The 16393-nt window shown below is 42.8% G+C and overlaps 1 protein-coding gene across 1 annotated transcript in view; it reads right to left on the bottom strand.

Annotated features, from left to right (window-relative positions):
• The window catches only part of ECT2L (epithelial cell transforming 2 like), a 64588-nt gene that overhangs the window by 31515 nt on the left and 16680 nt on the right, over window positions 1-16393 (bottom strand). The window contains exons 7-12 of the mRNA XM_006267455.4: window positions 9737-9864; window positions 7168-7306; window positions 5878-6046; window positions 5040-5168; window positions 2107-2199; window positions 108-290 (exon numbers count right to left, since the gene is read on the bottom strand). Of these exons, the coding sequence (XP_006267517.4) occupies window positions 108-290; window positions 2107-2199; window positions 5040-5168; window positions 5878-6046; window positions 7168-7306; window positions 9737-9864 (841 nt within the window). The remainder of the gene's footprint in view (window positions 1-107; window positions 291-2106; window positions 2200-5039; window positions 5169-5877; window positions 6047-7167; window positions 7307-9736; window positions 9865-16393) is intronic.

The following is a 16393-nucleotide window of genomic DNA, read 5'->3' as shown; positions in this document are numbered from 1 at the left end:
TCAAAATATGACAGTTCAATGAACTGTGTTTCTTGTTGCATGTTCTTGTGCTTTTTGAGTGTATCCTAGTTTTATATCTATTACAAAATGGCAGTGAGAAGTCTTACCAATAAGCCTGTCACTAATGTTCTTCTGCAGCTCTCTCAAATATGGTCTCATTTGCTTGCGGATGGGTTTCATTGCATCCTCCATGAGCTCTGTCAGTCTGAGCCACATCTGTAGTTTTACTTCAGTGAAATAAATGGAAGTAGGAGGTCCAACCTTCTGCTCTCCTAGCCATTCACTAAGAACTGAGGATATTATTATGCTGAGGATATTATTATTATTGAATCTGGTGGAGGTAACCATTACTCTTCCATCCATATAAATATAAGACATAAGCAAGCCCCTTTATGATAACAGATAGCTGTAATGGGATCAACACTCAAAACATAGGTGCACTGAGAAGGCTTGAGTGGAAGCTGAACCATATTGTCCTAATCCCAAATTCCAAGGATTTCCCTAGAATCTGATATCAAATGCTGGGGATGGGGCATAGGTCAGATTTATTTGTCTGTTTGGATAAGCAGCAGAAGCAAAGACAAACAAAGAGAAACAGTAAAATCAGAGAAGCACTGGCAGCATGACTGAGAAGGAAGCTAAGTGAGAGCATCTGTATGTGAGCAAAGAGACTCGTGCTCTGCTGCTGTTTGATTGCTATTGTGCCCAGGGAAACAGAACTCAATACATTATTTATAAATGCACAAAAGGACTTCAAAGAAGTACTTAACTCCACCCCTACCACCTCCTCCTAGTGGGACTCACTCACTAGACTCCAAAAGTTGGGTAGCTGCTCAGGTCAAACTGTGGGAACAGTGTCACAACAGGTTAACTTTCTTTTCTGGTTCGTTCTGTGGTAAATATCTTTTCCGAAGACAGGCTTCGGAAAATTCAGACTTCTGCTTGCATAACAATCATTTCACCTAACCCTATAGTAGAGCCTATTACAGCGTTTCAACAGGAGACTGGTTGAGTTTCAAAAGCCTAGTCTGAAGATCACATTGAGCATAGAATTTTACTCCACTAAGACAGAATAGTAAATACATTCCCTTTTGGAAATAATGGATGCAACCAGAGGTGACCCGAGCAGAGTGCGGGGCCCGGGGCAAATCAGCCTGTGCAGGGCTCTGCCCCCGGATGCAAGGAAGCCGGCAGCGGATTCAGTGGTGGGGGGGCCGAGTGGCTGGACGTGAAGCTGGCAGCACCGCAGAGTCTCCGCGGCCGCTTCACCCAGCTCCCCAATAGGCCTGGATGTAACTGTTTTATTCAGGAACTGACACTATTTTACATTACATTTTAACATGTATCAGGCACTTCATGCAAAATACAGAGACCCAAGTGGCTGAATTTATACATAGGTGTAGCAGACTACCCTCTCCTCCATTTTCTCCTGTCTGATCAACAGGGATCCTGGTTTTCTCGGATTTAAAAAAAACCCCGATTTTTGGTTGAAAAAAGTAACATTATTCTGTGCTTTAAATGAAATACTTTAATGTATATAGTGGTCTTTCATTTTAATCATGGAAACATATGAATTTGGGGTTTGTTTGGGTTTTTTTTTTTAAATTGGGGATTTTTTTAAATTGGAGAAAACCAGGATCCCTGCTGATCAAAATATACTGGAAGACTATTTGGTCTACCATGCCTTCATCATGCTAAATTGACATTTAAGCAAATAGCACTACATCAAAAAGGAATTTACCCAATATGGGATATTAAAATTGTTGCAGAGGTAGTAAAAGAGAATAGCTTTAAGCCTACATATTCTGTAAATGTAGAGGATCACTCTAGATATTTAATAAACGTATTGAGCTATCTAAAACTGATCAACCTACAAATTTACAACTCCCTATCGTATATTGACTTTCAGCCCTATGTTACAGAAGTAGAATTAGACTAATTTTTCTTTGTTTTTTTCATAAACTAATACTTAAATTATTTATTGGAAAAACAAGTTTCTCTCTAATGTGATTAACATTTTCAAAAAATGGTTTAACTTAAGCTCTACATGGAAAGAAGCCTATACAGTTTCCTTTACAAAGTTATGTAATAAATTTCTGTACTTACTGTGCTGGTAGCATCTAGTTGCTATTCCTGTAGGAGTTCTGAAGAACACCCCAGTTAGATGAGACAGGTGGGAGAGGACTTCCATCCCTGTCTCTGCAAAGTTATATTTTGCTTGCTTTAGTTCATGAAATAGTTATCTCTATCAGTAAATTATTTCAGCCAACAGAATCCACTAGCCATATCCTTTTTCTCCACACTACTATTAATGACATCAAAATGAATATTAGCTTTGTCCAGGGCTAGAGAATGAAAAAAGACACCACATTAATTTATAAATGTACAAATATACAGTCCCATAATTCTGAAAACTCTGCTCAAGAAGAATGAAAGATGCCTTGTGTCTCAACAAGATAATGATAATAGCGTGAGGCAACAGTTGAATCCACTAAAGTGAACATTGTGCAACAAAAGTTGCCTTTGGTATGAGGTCCCATAATAAAGGAAAATATTTCTAGCTTAGGTCTAAAGTCTGTGAAGACACTTACACTGTAATGTAAGTCACACCTGTTACATGTGAATGAGCAAAGAACAAAGCAAATATAGCAAAACTACAACTTTTGTATGATTTTGGCTCATTAACATAACAATAGGAATGCAACAGCTGCTGCCTTTTTTAAATATTCTTCTTTTAAAACTACTCCATATGTACATGTGTCCACACCAGAATCTTTGCATCTTGTATGCTTCTAGATGAGAAAATGACAGGAATCTATGTTCTTTAGTTCTTGAAGTGAACTCCTTTCTGCCAGCTAAAGGCCTAAGCCTGAAGGATGCTAAGTTAATGGCTGCTCTGTAATTCCACGAGTTACTCAGCATCAAGCTTGAATACATCAGAAATAAACAAACAGAGATGGGGTATTCAAAATAGTGAATGCACAATAGAGATCTCTGAGAAATCTACAGAATATATCAGATACTGAGTGAAACTACTCCTCCTGATAATGGACTCATTACTGAATAGTTTGTTCCTAAGCACACCAAAATCAGTGCTAAAACTGGTTAGAAAATGTTGGGTTGTCTTCCCTGCAGAGAGTCAGTAGTTCTCCCCCATAACATAACCGGTAGGCAGGAGGGGATTGGGCACCAGCCCCAGGCACCAACGTGGGGGGAGAGGGGTCCTGGAATCTGCCAGGGAATCAGAGAATCACAGAATGAATCATGCAGGAGTAGGACTGGTAGGGACCTCCAGAGGTCATCTAGTCCACCCTCCTGCCTGAGGCAGGATCATCCCCATCCAAACTATGCTGTGCAAACCATAATCTAAACTCTACATAAGACTACAGTCAACCCTGACACAACAAAGACCGCACCCTAACCTGCCACAGGTAAAGCAGGGGAGCCATGGCAGTCAGTGTCCTGCTTTTATGAAATGTCTATATATGCTCAAGAGATCCCAGGTAGAGGACCACACCCCCTGCTACAGAGGTAGGCAAAAACCTTTCGTCTGTATCAGTCTGACCATGGGGTAACATTCCTTCCTGACCCCAAGTATGGTAATCAGTCTGACCCTGAGTGGAGGGGGCACAACCGTAGCCAGAAACCTGTGGCTTTGGTTCATTGGCACACCCCAGTCAAAGTCCCCTGAAGAAGGCTTAAAAACACCCTCACATGTAGCAGATCTACTATGATGCCCAGATCCTTCTCCATAGTGCTACCATGCAGCCAGGTGTCACCCATTTTCTGATGGTATTTTTGCTGCTGTTTCCTGTGGTGTAGCACCTTGCAGTTGTCCTCATTGAACTTTACCCTGCTAGATTCAGCCCAGCTTTTCAATCTGTTGAGATCCTTCTGAATTGTGTTCCCATCTTCCGCCGTGTTCGCAATCCTTCCCAGTTTTGTGTCATCTGCAAACGTGCTCGTGAAGCTTTCTATGCCAGCACCCAAATCATTAATAAACACACTGAAGGACACTGGGCCCAGGACAGACCCCAGTGGGACTCCACTCAAAACCTCCTGCCACTCTAACATGGATCTGTTAATAATTAATTAGCCTTTGTTTGTGCCTATTGAGCCAGTTTTCTATTCACCTTGTAGTGGTTTTGTCCAGCCTACATTTCTCCAGTTAATGAGAAGGTCATGTGGGACTTTGTCAAAAACCTTGCTGAAGTCCAGATACACTATGTCCACAGCATTTCCTTCATCCACCCAAGTAGTTATTCAGTCAAAAAAAGGAGTCTATTCCACTGCCTTACAATTCTAACAGCGAAGAAGGTCTTCTGGAAGAAACAGTCCTGTACTGCCCAGTTGCAAGAGCTGGGTGCAGGTGCACCCTAGACAGGTTAACACCCTCTTCCCTCCCCTCCAGCACTCCAGCGCTTGGCTCCTTGACCCTGCAAGTCAGGGAGCAGTAGACAATTGGCAAGTGTGCAAAGCCTGTTAGATAAACCTCTGGTTTTCCCCCAGAAGTCAATAACTCAGTAAAAACCTAAAAATTTAAATTCTAAAAATGAAAAAAAAAAAAAAAAAAAGGGTTGTGGAACTAAACCGGTATGTCTGGCTTGTTAGATATTAAATAATGCCTCCTAAACTGCTATGAGAATTGTTGCTCATGAGAATTGTTGCTTAGATGTTGTATGCCCTCATTCTCCTCTGTGAACCATGCTCCTGGGCCAGAGTTTAAAATGTATAATGTATCATGGTCATCCCTTTTGATGAGTCTGCAGACCATGTAAGAGGATTCCCATGCATGATAAAAGATATAGTCCAGCTCTGTAGCTGAGGACCCAAATTCTTAACTTCCACAAAGCTTTCTGGAGTTCAGATTATTCAACTAAGTTTTAGTTTTCTACCAAAAGATGACACTTTTTGTAGAAACCATTGTTTTAACTCCAATTTTCTTCCAAAATACATTTCAGTGGAAATGTTCCAAGGACCCCTAGTCCACAATGAGCAGGACCATTCTCCATTCTTACCCAAATTCAAACAATACTGACCTGATGCTGCCAAAGGAACAAAGATGTCCACATGGCCGCCTTCCTCGGGAGAAGTGACACAACCTCCTAGCTTCTCCCAAAATTCTCTAATTTCAGAGCTCAAAATGTTCTCAATACTAATTCTGCAGCCTGAAACAGATTAAAATGAAAGTCAATGAATGAAGAGAAATAGAATTTGAGGTTTTAATCTGCTAAAAAATCCATCTCATCTGCACTTTGGATTACTATCCCTTCAACTGTTTTAGGGCAATATAATAAAAGTAGCAAGTATGAATAAGTGCAATGTTCCATAACTTGCAAACTGTGAGATTACTTCTATAACTTCTAAACTGTGAGATTACTTCCCTTCCATCTTTTTTTTAATTACTTCTACCTCTAAATTTATTTCTTTGTATCATAGTCCACCCCTCTCCTCTCTCACACCTTCTCCTGTGACCACTATTTTCTATTTATGGGGCTGCTTTTTAATTCTCCTCTTTTGCTTCATTTTCTCATCTTACTTGAATCCCTTATTTAACTTCCTGGTCAGACTTTTAGTTCTATGGCTTGTCTTCAGGGTCTCCATACCCTTATAAAGATAATAACAGAAATGACTCTGCAGTCTCCTTGTTTTTAACTGATTACTAAAATCCTTGTCCTGTAAGCTTTTACATCTAGGCAACCCTTTCTTCCCAGGTAACTACAATAGAAGGTGCAGATCCTCCTCCAGCTAGAAACTCATTATAGTGGGATTAACTTTTCAGATTTATACTACTGTCCCTTTTGGGAAAACTCAGCATGTGATAGCATGCGAAATATTACCAATTATTTTGTTTCTGCTCTTTAATCTAACCATTACCTTGAAGCAAACTGATTTCTCTGGAGTCTCCATCACTGAAAATTCCAATACTCTTTGCTTTTCGGCCATCAAGGGCCTTTTCTATGTAAAAAAAGAGACTTTCCAATGTCATTCCACTATGTTCATATACCACGGGAACTACTTCTGGCTTAGTGCTATCCAGAACCATCTGCAGGAAGAAATTATTTAAGAATGACAATTCATGTATTTCTCAAGAAGGTGATTCCTTGATAAGTATAATTTCTAAATCAGTTAAAATGTTGTAGATCAGGGTGTCAAGCATATAACTTACAGGCCAAATCTGGCCTGTGGAGCCAAAGGATTCTGCCCATGAGCATGCAGAGCCAGTCTGGTGCGTGGATTGGACTTGGTGCTGTGGGTTCCACTCACAGCCAGGGGTTTGGTCTGGGGTGAGAGCTGGCTCTGGCACAGTTGGATCTCGCCTGCCGACTGGCACAGAGACCATCATCTGGCCCTGTGGGCTGGACAAGTTTGATACCACTGTTGTAGACTGTACCACATTATGTATCATATGTAATAATAATAAGTCACTATATCAAGAAGTGACTTTATAATTCCAGGTGGATCTCTTTCCAAAAGCCTCCATGTAAGGTTAACAATAACCAGGCTCTTCACTATGACACTTATTGGGCATGGGCTTGAAGTTAATGGTATTTTGTAGATGTGCAGCAGGTTGCCTACATGCAGTAGATGGTAGGACCAGGTCCTTATCTTTATCAGGGAACAAAATAATGCTGCTTGGTGGTTCAGCTCTGTGTTCTGCATTTTTCCCTCACTGTTACTTTTTGAAGCTGAGATTATAGACACATTTTAAATAAATATGCAGTGTAGGCTGCTTTTAACATGACACTTTACATACATTTGTAAAGCAACTTTCACATATTATTACTTAAAACACAGGAGCTTTCTTCCTGCCTAGAGTGGGTGCGGGGCTGGACCTGATGATCTGCAAAGTCCCATCCAGCCCCTAACAATCTATGAACTTTAAATCATATGTGTATTAGTACATTTGAAAATCTCATCTTGAGCAAGCAGCATTTTTAAAATCAATTTCGTGTTAAACTCTGAATTTCTGTCAGTAAGAGTCATTTGGACCCAAAGACTTACTTTACAGATGTTACTGTAATTTTCTGCTGCACTCATTAAGTATGGTACATTTCTTCAAGGAAGGAAGAAAAGTCTCTTGTAAAGCTCTGCAATATTGAGCACAGTTTGGGCACACAGAAACCCAGTCACCCAAAAAAAAGAAGCCTTTAAAAAAATTCATACCTCATATGCAGGAATCTGAGATGATATCAAGAGCAGGCATGGATGAAGTGGATATATACAATTGCTGTATTTTTGGTAGATGTTCTGACGATGTTTGTAAGGTAGCAAAGGGTAAGATCTGGTTCCAGCCACATTTCTTCTATGTGAAGATAAGTTAAAAATAATACTAATAATTCAAAATCAGTATTAAAACTATTATAACCATTCTTTTTTGCTTAAATCTGTGAAGGTGAATAAACAATGAAACTTGAGAAAAAAAAAAATCCTGGATAACCTGTTATCCTCAATACACATGCATTTTGATTTCCAGCATTACTGCCTCTTGTACATAGTACTTTGGAAAATATCCCAGTGTTCCATATGCATAGTTGTGACACCTCTTTGCATTTGGGAGAGGGATGTGGAGAGTAAAAAGTTCTGGCTTTTATAAATGACTACTGTCTATGAGTTCCTTAACGCTCTAATGTCTGAAAACATCATAATGTTTCTGAAATTCCATCCTATCTCTGTAGCTCTGTAAATTGATAAATCCTTAAAATACTGGACTGAAACACCTACCAGTTACTTTGATAAATACATGTGTAGCCATGTCTATTATTCTATTCTATTCTTGCTGAATGACACCATTTCTAGGAGAAAATAAACTTTAATAGTCTAATGAATATTGGAATTCTTGATTTCTAAACACCTATAGTTCACCTACTTGAAGTCTTTATATTTATTTTTAGGTCATGTCTTTGACAAGAATAGGTTTTAATGCAACAAAAGAGAATGCACTTTTTGGAGCCTCTCCCCAAGTAGCAGAGGCATAACTGGCCAGTACTGCACCTAATGTGTGGGGTGAGGGGCCATTTAACCACCAATTTTCAGTGGCAAAAAGATGACACCTCACCCTCACAGGAGCAAACCTCCAGATGCTGCTCCTATAATATGCATTGCTGCTGCTGCTTTGCCCTCCCTGCTGTCAGAGAAGGTGCAAAGTGCCAGGGGAGGGGAGAATCAAGGAATGGGAGGGAGTGGGGCAGCACCTGGGGCTCACGCTGTGCTCACCTATCCGTTGTTACACTACTGCTACTTAGCCAATACAGCTCTGGCTTAGCCCATGGAAAGTACAACCTTCTGGATTTACTGGTAGTCCCCCATCCAATGGCACTTTTCCTGGTTCAAGTTAAATGACAGCCCTCAAGCATCCCAGCGTGCTTTCCAGCCCTGGGCTGTGCTGTGCTGTCTGCCCAGCAGAGAAGGGTTGGTGGGGGAGGAGGGCAAACCCCAGCTGGGGTCTGGGCCAGGGAGAAGAGTTAAACTTTCCTTCCACCGAGTACAGAGCTGCCCTGCCCTGCCCTGCTAAAAATGTACTGCTGGCTGTGACTGTGGACTACAAATCCCAGAGGAACCTGGAAGTAGGAAGAGGAGGTAAAAAGCAACTCTGCAGAGTCCTGTTGCTGTAATTCTGAACTGCAAATCCCAGAGACTTTGGGGGCAGCAGGAAGAGGAAGCAAACACACAGCTCATACTGACTATGTGCCAGAGAACTGTGCTCTAGAACTCCCCAGCTTCTGGCCTGAGCCACACCAGGCATGTGGCTGCATTTCCTGAATCAAAAGTGAATGTCTATCCAGTTGTTTCTCAGTTTAATCCCTGCAGTTTATATTAACTTGCAAAGACTGAACTGATTCAACCTTGGGCTTTTTGACTCCCTGTACTTAACAAAAATGACTACACAGTAGAACCAGATTCTTCAAAACCAGGTGATTCACAATCTGCTTGACTGGGTGCTTTTGCATAGGATGCTTTTGATGAGCCTGGCAGCTGTTTCCTGAGGGTTTTCCTTCAAATGGTACTGTTTCTCCAGCCATCTGGAGATTTCTCAGCAGTCCCAAACAGCTGACTGGAGAAGGAGCACCATTTGAAATAGAAGTCTGAGCAATCATTAGGAGCAACTCAGTGGTTGCATACACTGTTTGCTATGGCTATAAATAGTACCCAACTGGTTCACAAACCCACATTTGATCCAACCATTATTCAGATTCTACTATATAATTTTCCTATTTTGGACGAACAACCTGTTGCACTGTGGGAGAGCTGTGGGTCTTAAGATCTGCTGATTTAAGCCCATATATTTCTGGTAGTGGCTACTTCAAGCCAAATCAGACCCTGGGGTTTACAGAATGAAGCTAGTGTCCCTGGCTAACCCTCACACAACACCACATTTCTGCCCAATATCAAATTTTAATGCTAGCCGTAAAACTAGACTCACTTGGTTTCAGTTAATTGGAAGACCTGATATGACAGATACATCTCCTATAAGTTGGTTCCCAGAGCTGCTACTTTCAGCCTGAAGATCAAGTACCAATTGTACAGAAACTATATGGGCTTTATTGAGAATGAACTCCATCAAGGTGCCTGTATTTCAAAAGTGTATGACATGACAACAGAGACTTGCATTTTTGTGTTGTTTCCCATATGTCCTGTGTTCTGTGACTGTTACTAATCAATACTTTGTGGGGACCATTTTATATTTTGTGTTGAGAGACTCTCCAGTGCTTTGAAAATTTTGAGCATTGCTTACCTGTTGGGAAAAGATTTTAAGGAGGCTAAAACCAACTGCTTCTCTGCTGCCAGACTAAAACTTGACATGGATTTCATTTCTTCAGAGAGCAAAGTTGAAAGAGTATGATTTGGAATAGCATTTCTTTCCTGTAAGCATTTAAAGAAAAATACAAAAGCTAAATGCATTTGACACAGTATAATAATATACATTCCCTGTATTATTGTACCAGTCAGAAATACTAGCAAACTTTGGCAGCAGTGACCAGGAGATGATTGAGTTCAGGATCCTGAGGAAAAGGAGGAAGGAGACGAGCAGAGTAAGGTTGCTGGACTTCAGGAAAGCAGACTTCAACTCACTTAGGGAACTGATGGGCAGGATCCCCTGGGAGGCCAGTCTAAGCAGGGAAAAAGCCTAAGAGAGCTAGTTGTACTTAAAAGAATCCTTACTGAGGACACAGGAACAAACCATCCAAATGTGCAGAAAGACTAGCAAGTATGGCAGAAGACCAGCTTGGCTTACAGGGAACTCTTCAGTGATATAAAACACAAAAAAGAAGCTCATAAGAAGTGGAAACATGGACAAACAACTAGGGAGGAGTATATGAGTATTGCTCAGGTATGCATGAATAAAATTAGGAAGGCCAAAATGCAACTGGAGTTGCAGCTAGCAAGGGATGTGATGGGTAACAAAAAGGGTTTCTACAAGTATGTCAGCAACAAGAGGAAGACCAGGGAAAGTGTGGGTCCCTAACTGAATGGGGGAGGCAACTTAGTGACAGAGGATGCACAAAAGGCTGAAATAATGCTTTTTTACCTCAGTCTTCACAAGCAGGGTCAGCTCCCAGACTACTGCACCTAGCAGCACAGTTTGAGGAGCAGGTGGGAAGCCAACACTAGCAAAAGAACAGGTTAGGGACTATTTTAAAAAGCTGGATATGTACAAGTCAATGGAACTGGATGCAGTGCACCTGAGGGTGCTGAGGGAGTTGGCTGATGTGATTGCAGGGCTATTGGCCATCATCTTTGAAAACTCATGAAGATTGGGGAGGTCCTAAACAATTGGAAAAGGACAAATATAGTGCCCATCTTTAAGGAAGGGGAAAAGGAAGGTTCAGGGAATTATAGACCAGTCACCCTCACCTCAGTCCCAAGAAAAAACATGGAGCAGATCTTTAAGGAATCTATTTCTAAGCACTTGGAGGAGAAGAAGGTGCTCAGGAACAGTTAGCATGGATTTACCAAGGGCAAGTCCTGCCTGAACAACCTTCCTTCTTTGATAAGATGACTGGCTCTGTGAATGTGGGGAAAAGCAGCTGACATGATATACCTTGACTTTAGCAAAGCTTTTGATATGGTCTCCTACAACATTCTCACAGGCAAGCTAAGAAAGTATGGGTTGTATGAATGGACTGGAAGGTGGATAAAAAACAGGCTGGATTGTCAGGCTCAGAGAGTAGTAAGCAGTGGCTCAATGTCTAGTTGGCAGCTGGTCTCAAGTGGAGTGCCCCAGCAGTTGGTCCTGTGCCAGTTTTGTTCACTAGCTTCATCAATGACCTGGAAGATGGCATAGAGTGCACCCTCAGCAAATTTGCAGAGGACACCAAGCTGGGGGGGAATAATAGATAAGCTGGAGGGTAGGACTAGAATTCAGAGAGACCTCAACAAATTGAATGACTGGATCAAAAGAAATCTCATTAAGTGCAATAAGGACAAATGCAAAGCCATGTACTTAGGACAGAACAATCCTAAACACCAGGACAGACAGGTATTGGCTGACTAAGCAGCAGCTCAGGACCCTCAGGTTACAGTGGAACCACAGTGCAGAAAAGGAGCCTCAGGTTACAGAGGACATTAAGCTGAATATGAGCCAACAATGTGTCTTTGTTGTGAAAAAGGCTAACAACATACTGGGCTGCATTAGTAGGACTGTTTCCAAAAGATTGAGGGAAGTGATTTTTCACCCCAATTCAGCATTGGGGAGGCCATATCTGGAGTATTGTGTCCAGTTTTGGGCCCTCCAAAAGGTTGTGGATAAAGGATGTGAACAAATTGGACGGTCCAGTGGAAAGCAATGAAAATAGTTCCAAAGAGGTGATACTTCCCCTCTATCGGGCGCTGGTCAGACCGCAGTTGGAGTACTGTGTGCAATTCTGGGCACCGCACTTCAAGAGGGATGCGGATAACCTGGAGAGGGTCCAGAGAAGGGCCACACGTATGGTTAAGGGCCTGCAGACCAAGCCCTACGAGGAGAGACTAGAGAACCTGGACCTTTTCAGCCTCCGCAAGAGAAGGTTGAGAGGCGACTTTGTGGCTGCCTATAAGTTCATCACGGGGGCACAGAAGGGAATTGGTGAGTATTTATTCACCAAGGCGCCCCTGGGGGTTACAAGAAATAATGGCCACAAGCTATCAGAGATTAGATTTAGATTGGACATTAGGAGGAACTTCTTCACAGTTTGAGTGGCCAAAGTCTGGAATGGGCTCCCAAGGGAGGTGGTGCTCTCCCCTACCCTGGGGGTCTTCAAGAGGAGGTTGGATATCCATCTAGCTGGGGTCATCTAGACCCAGCACTCTTTCCTGCTTATGCAGGGGGTCAGACTCGATGATCTGTTGAGGTCCCTTCTGACCCTAACATCTATGAATCTATGGTTAGGGGACTGAGGCATATGACTTCTGAGGAGAGACTGAGGGAACTGGGCTTCTTCAGTCTGGAGAAGAGGGGCACCTGTACACACCATGTGGTTTAATCGTCCATTAAATTAAATAGGTTTATAAAATTTAAAACCTGTTTATTTTGAAGTGTCACATCAGGTTTGCACACGCTTGGTTTTCAAACAGATTAAGCCTGGTCCCCGGCTGGCACCGCAGGAGAGCAGGATGGTCCTGCGCCAGAAAGACTTTTAAAGCACCTGGAAAACCCTCTCGTGCAAACAGTCATACCATTGCAGTGCAAGAAAGGGCAAAAAATGTGGCATGTACAAAGGCCCCAGAAGACTGAGTGGGGATTTAATAGTGGCCTTCAACTACCTAAAGGATTGTTAGAACGAGGATGGAACTAGACTGTTACCTGTGATAGCAGATAACAGAACAAGGAGAAATGGTCTCAAGTTACAGCAAGAGAAATTTAGGTTAGATACAAGGAAAAACTCTCTCACTAGAAAGCACTGGAACAGATTACCCAAGGAGGCTATGGAATCTCCACCCTTGGAGGCTTTTAAAACCCGGCTAGACAAAGCGTTGGTTGGGATGCTGTAGTTGGGGATGGTCCTGCTTTGAGCAGGGGTGCTGCCCCTTTCCTTCCCATTAGATGACCTCCTGAGGTCCCTTCCAACCCTCATTTTCTATGATTCTATGATTGAAAGAGGCAAACAAAATCAGAGGCAGACAAGGTTTTTTGGGTAAATGTGATGTCTTATATTAGACCAACTAAATAGTTGGAAAATTGTTGGAAATTTTTATTTAGTTGGTCTAATAAAAGATATCACATTTACTCAAAGAACTGTGTCTGCCTATGTCCTTAGACCAACACAGCCATAACCACCACCCCTAAAACAAAAGCAGATGCATTTAAATGCATTTCTCAGGGCCACTCTACACATGCAGGTAAAGGTACAATGGGATCTAACACATGATCCATACAATTGCACCTCCTGCCATGCCACACATGCATGGCAGGAAGCAGAATTGTGGGATCACACGTTAGATCCCATCACATCTTACTGTCAGTGTATGAAGCCTCATTGTGCATGGAGCCCTTGGGGCTGGGAGATCATGGCTGCTACAGTCTCCCAGCCTAGGGGTTTCATGCACCCCTAAGGCTGGGAAACCATCATGGCACCATGGTCTTCCAGCTCTGGAGGTTTCACACACCCCTGAGGCTCCATGCAGCCCTGGGGCTAGGAGATCACAGTCTTGCCCCAGCTGGTTCCTTGCATCTGTGTGGTGCTACCAAGACCCAGAGTCCACAGCTGCCTGAGCTGAGAATCCCCTCAGCTGTGGGACTCCCGGCCCTGGCTGGGCCTGGTGCATCCCTGCAGTTCAGAGCCTGGTCAGCTGACAGGGCTCACAGCTTCAGGGGGGACCCTGCTACACATGCAAATCAAAGCTGGATACCAACCATAAAGTTAGTATACAATTTTCAGGTCTTTTATAGCTGGTTGGACATTTTTACGGCATGATAACTACTTTACAGGTGTATCTGGTTTCAGTTAACTACACAATTAACAAGCTAATTACATAATATCTATAATGTGTAGAGGGAGCCTCTGAAGAACAGTAATCAAAAATACAGCTGGGTGATTTTTTTTTTTTTTTTTGGCTAAAACTGTTCAACTGAAAAAAATGCAATTAGGTCAACTGAAACTTTTCACAAATTTAAATTATTTTTTGATTGTTTCAATAAAAATGGTTTCAGTAAAAAGCATTTAGAAATTCAAAATATGAAAATGTTCATGTCCTATCCCATTTAGAATGAAATATTTAGGGTTTTTTTATTTGATACAATGTTTCATTCCAAAATTTCCTTCAATTGTATTGCAAAAAATTAAACCTCAAGAACAAACAAAACAAAACATTTCATTTTATCAAATTAAAGGTTTTGTTCAAGTTGTTTTCTGACTTCTTAGATTACAGAAGATTTTGAAGTTTCAAATCAGTCTAAAATTATTTTTTTCAGGTTTTCAGAACTGCCAGCAGATCAGTTTTCACAGATTTCTAGTTCAGACAGAATCCTGTAAATTGTACAACACGGATGAAACCTCAAGCATCACTTCAGCAGTGTGCAAAAGCTAGCATATATAATTCAGTGGCAAGGTGAATCAGTGGTGGCAGCTGCCACAGGGATCCCCACATGCACCACAGTTCAAGAAATACTACTTTATAAAACCAGGACCCTAAATATTAATTTGTGTGTGTAAAGTAGGGCTACCCTTGAAACTGTTTTCCTGCTTTATGAGAATTATTCTGATTTCAAATTTATCCCCATCCCAAACCAGAACAAAAAGTCAATCTTATTGACTCAATTTGTAAATAAATTGTTCAGGTCATGCGCAACATTTAATTTTAAAATGTTTTGTTTAGATTTCAATCTTTTTGTAATTAAAACCCTGTTAGTATGTTTACTGTAACTTTGAGGGAAAAGTCATTCCCACTCAAAAGAATGATACTTTTTCTTATCCTTTCATCTTATAAATGATTATTTTAGCAGGTTTGAAATTTTTTAGAAAATAGCTTTGAAATTGTCTAACCAGCCAATTTAGACTTTTTCAAAAAAAGTATTTTCCTTGACTGGGAATTGGCTTCTTCTACCTTTATTTTTTTATTTCTGGTACCAGTGGGCACATCTACACATGTAAATGTTGCTGGATGGGTAAGCCATCCTGGGCAGGTGTCCACATATGCACACATTTGGGAGCAGATTTGCTCCCAATGGGAGCAACCCAGAGAGGGTGCTCCCACCATGCTCTGCCCCACTGCAGCAGCCAGGGGGAGCTCTAGGCTCTTCTGATGGGGCCTGGGAGATTGCTCCCTGCCCCCAGAAGCTGCCTGCTTCTGGGGCAGGGACAATGTCCCCCTGCCCCGGCAGCAGGGAACTCCCAGTCCCAGCTCCCCAATCTGGGGCAGGGGGCTTGGAAAGAGCTGCAGGGGAGGGGCAGGTCCCAGCACCCTGCCCCAACCTGCTGGTGGGGCAGCTAACAGGGGGCAGCTAGCAGCGAGGGGCGGCTAGGGGTCCCGATCCACAGGTGGAGCAGCTAGCAGCAAGAGGCCCAGCTGGGGGCTCAATGCTAGCTGCCCCACTGGCAGATCGGGGTAGTGGGGCTGGGACTTGCCCCTCCCCCGCAGCTCTTTCCAAGCCCCATGCCTCGATCACCCGATTGGGGCATGGAGCTGGGAAAAATCTGCAGGGCTTGGACCTGCCCAAGATCAGAATAGTTCCTAGCCAGCCTCAGGCTGCGCAAGGAAGTCTACACATGCAGCTCAGAGCTAGCTGGGGACTGCTCAAAACAGGACAGTCCCTAGGCTGAATGTGTAGACCTCCCCGCATAGCCTGGGGCTGGCCAGGAACTGTCCTAGTCCTGGAGAAGATCCCATCCAACTTCAGGCTGGGCGGAGAACTCTCCCCATGTAGGGAACTCTTGGCCCCAGCTCTGCAGTCACGGAGTGGGGGCTGGGTGCTCCCTGCTCCTGGGGCAGAGGGACATTGTCCCCATCTAGATTCTGCTGCAGAGCCTGCCCCAGCAGCAGGCAGCTCCAGGGGGCAGGGTGCAACCTCCTGCCCCCTGCTGCCCCGCTGACAGGGAGCAAATCTGCTTCTGGGCTCCCACCTACACATGCTGCTGAGTAGAGTAAATTACTGCACAATAAGGGTCTGCACTAGTAGATGGTGATGCTTACTACACACTAATTTGCTATACAGCACAGTAAAGTGTCTTAGGTAGATGCGCCCAGTGTCTCATCAACCACCATCAACTCCTGCTGAAGTCTGAAGAAGCCCAAGGCACTCAAGACCTCAGAGGAACAGTTGTAGATAAGGCCCTGTAATGCATTAAGACTGATTTTTATGAAGAGTCAGAACCCAAGGTAGATATGCACCATTGCAGGCTAACTAAATAAGATATATATAGATGCTGATGAAGTGGACTTTGGTTCACAAAAGCTTGTGCTCTCATATATATCT

Source organism: Alligator mississippiensis, chromosome 1, assembly GCF_030867095.1.
Source record: "Alligator mississippiensis isolate rAllMis1 chromosome 1, rAllMis1, whole genome shotgun sequence".
Taxonomy (NCBI): domain Eukaryota; kingdom Metazoa; phylum Chordata; order Crocodylia; family Alligatoridae; genus Alligator; species Alligator mississippiensis.
Note: the sequence above shows the minus strand (reverse complement) of the source record. Positions and strands in the feature narration are given on the sequence as shown.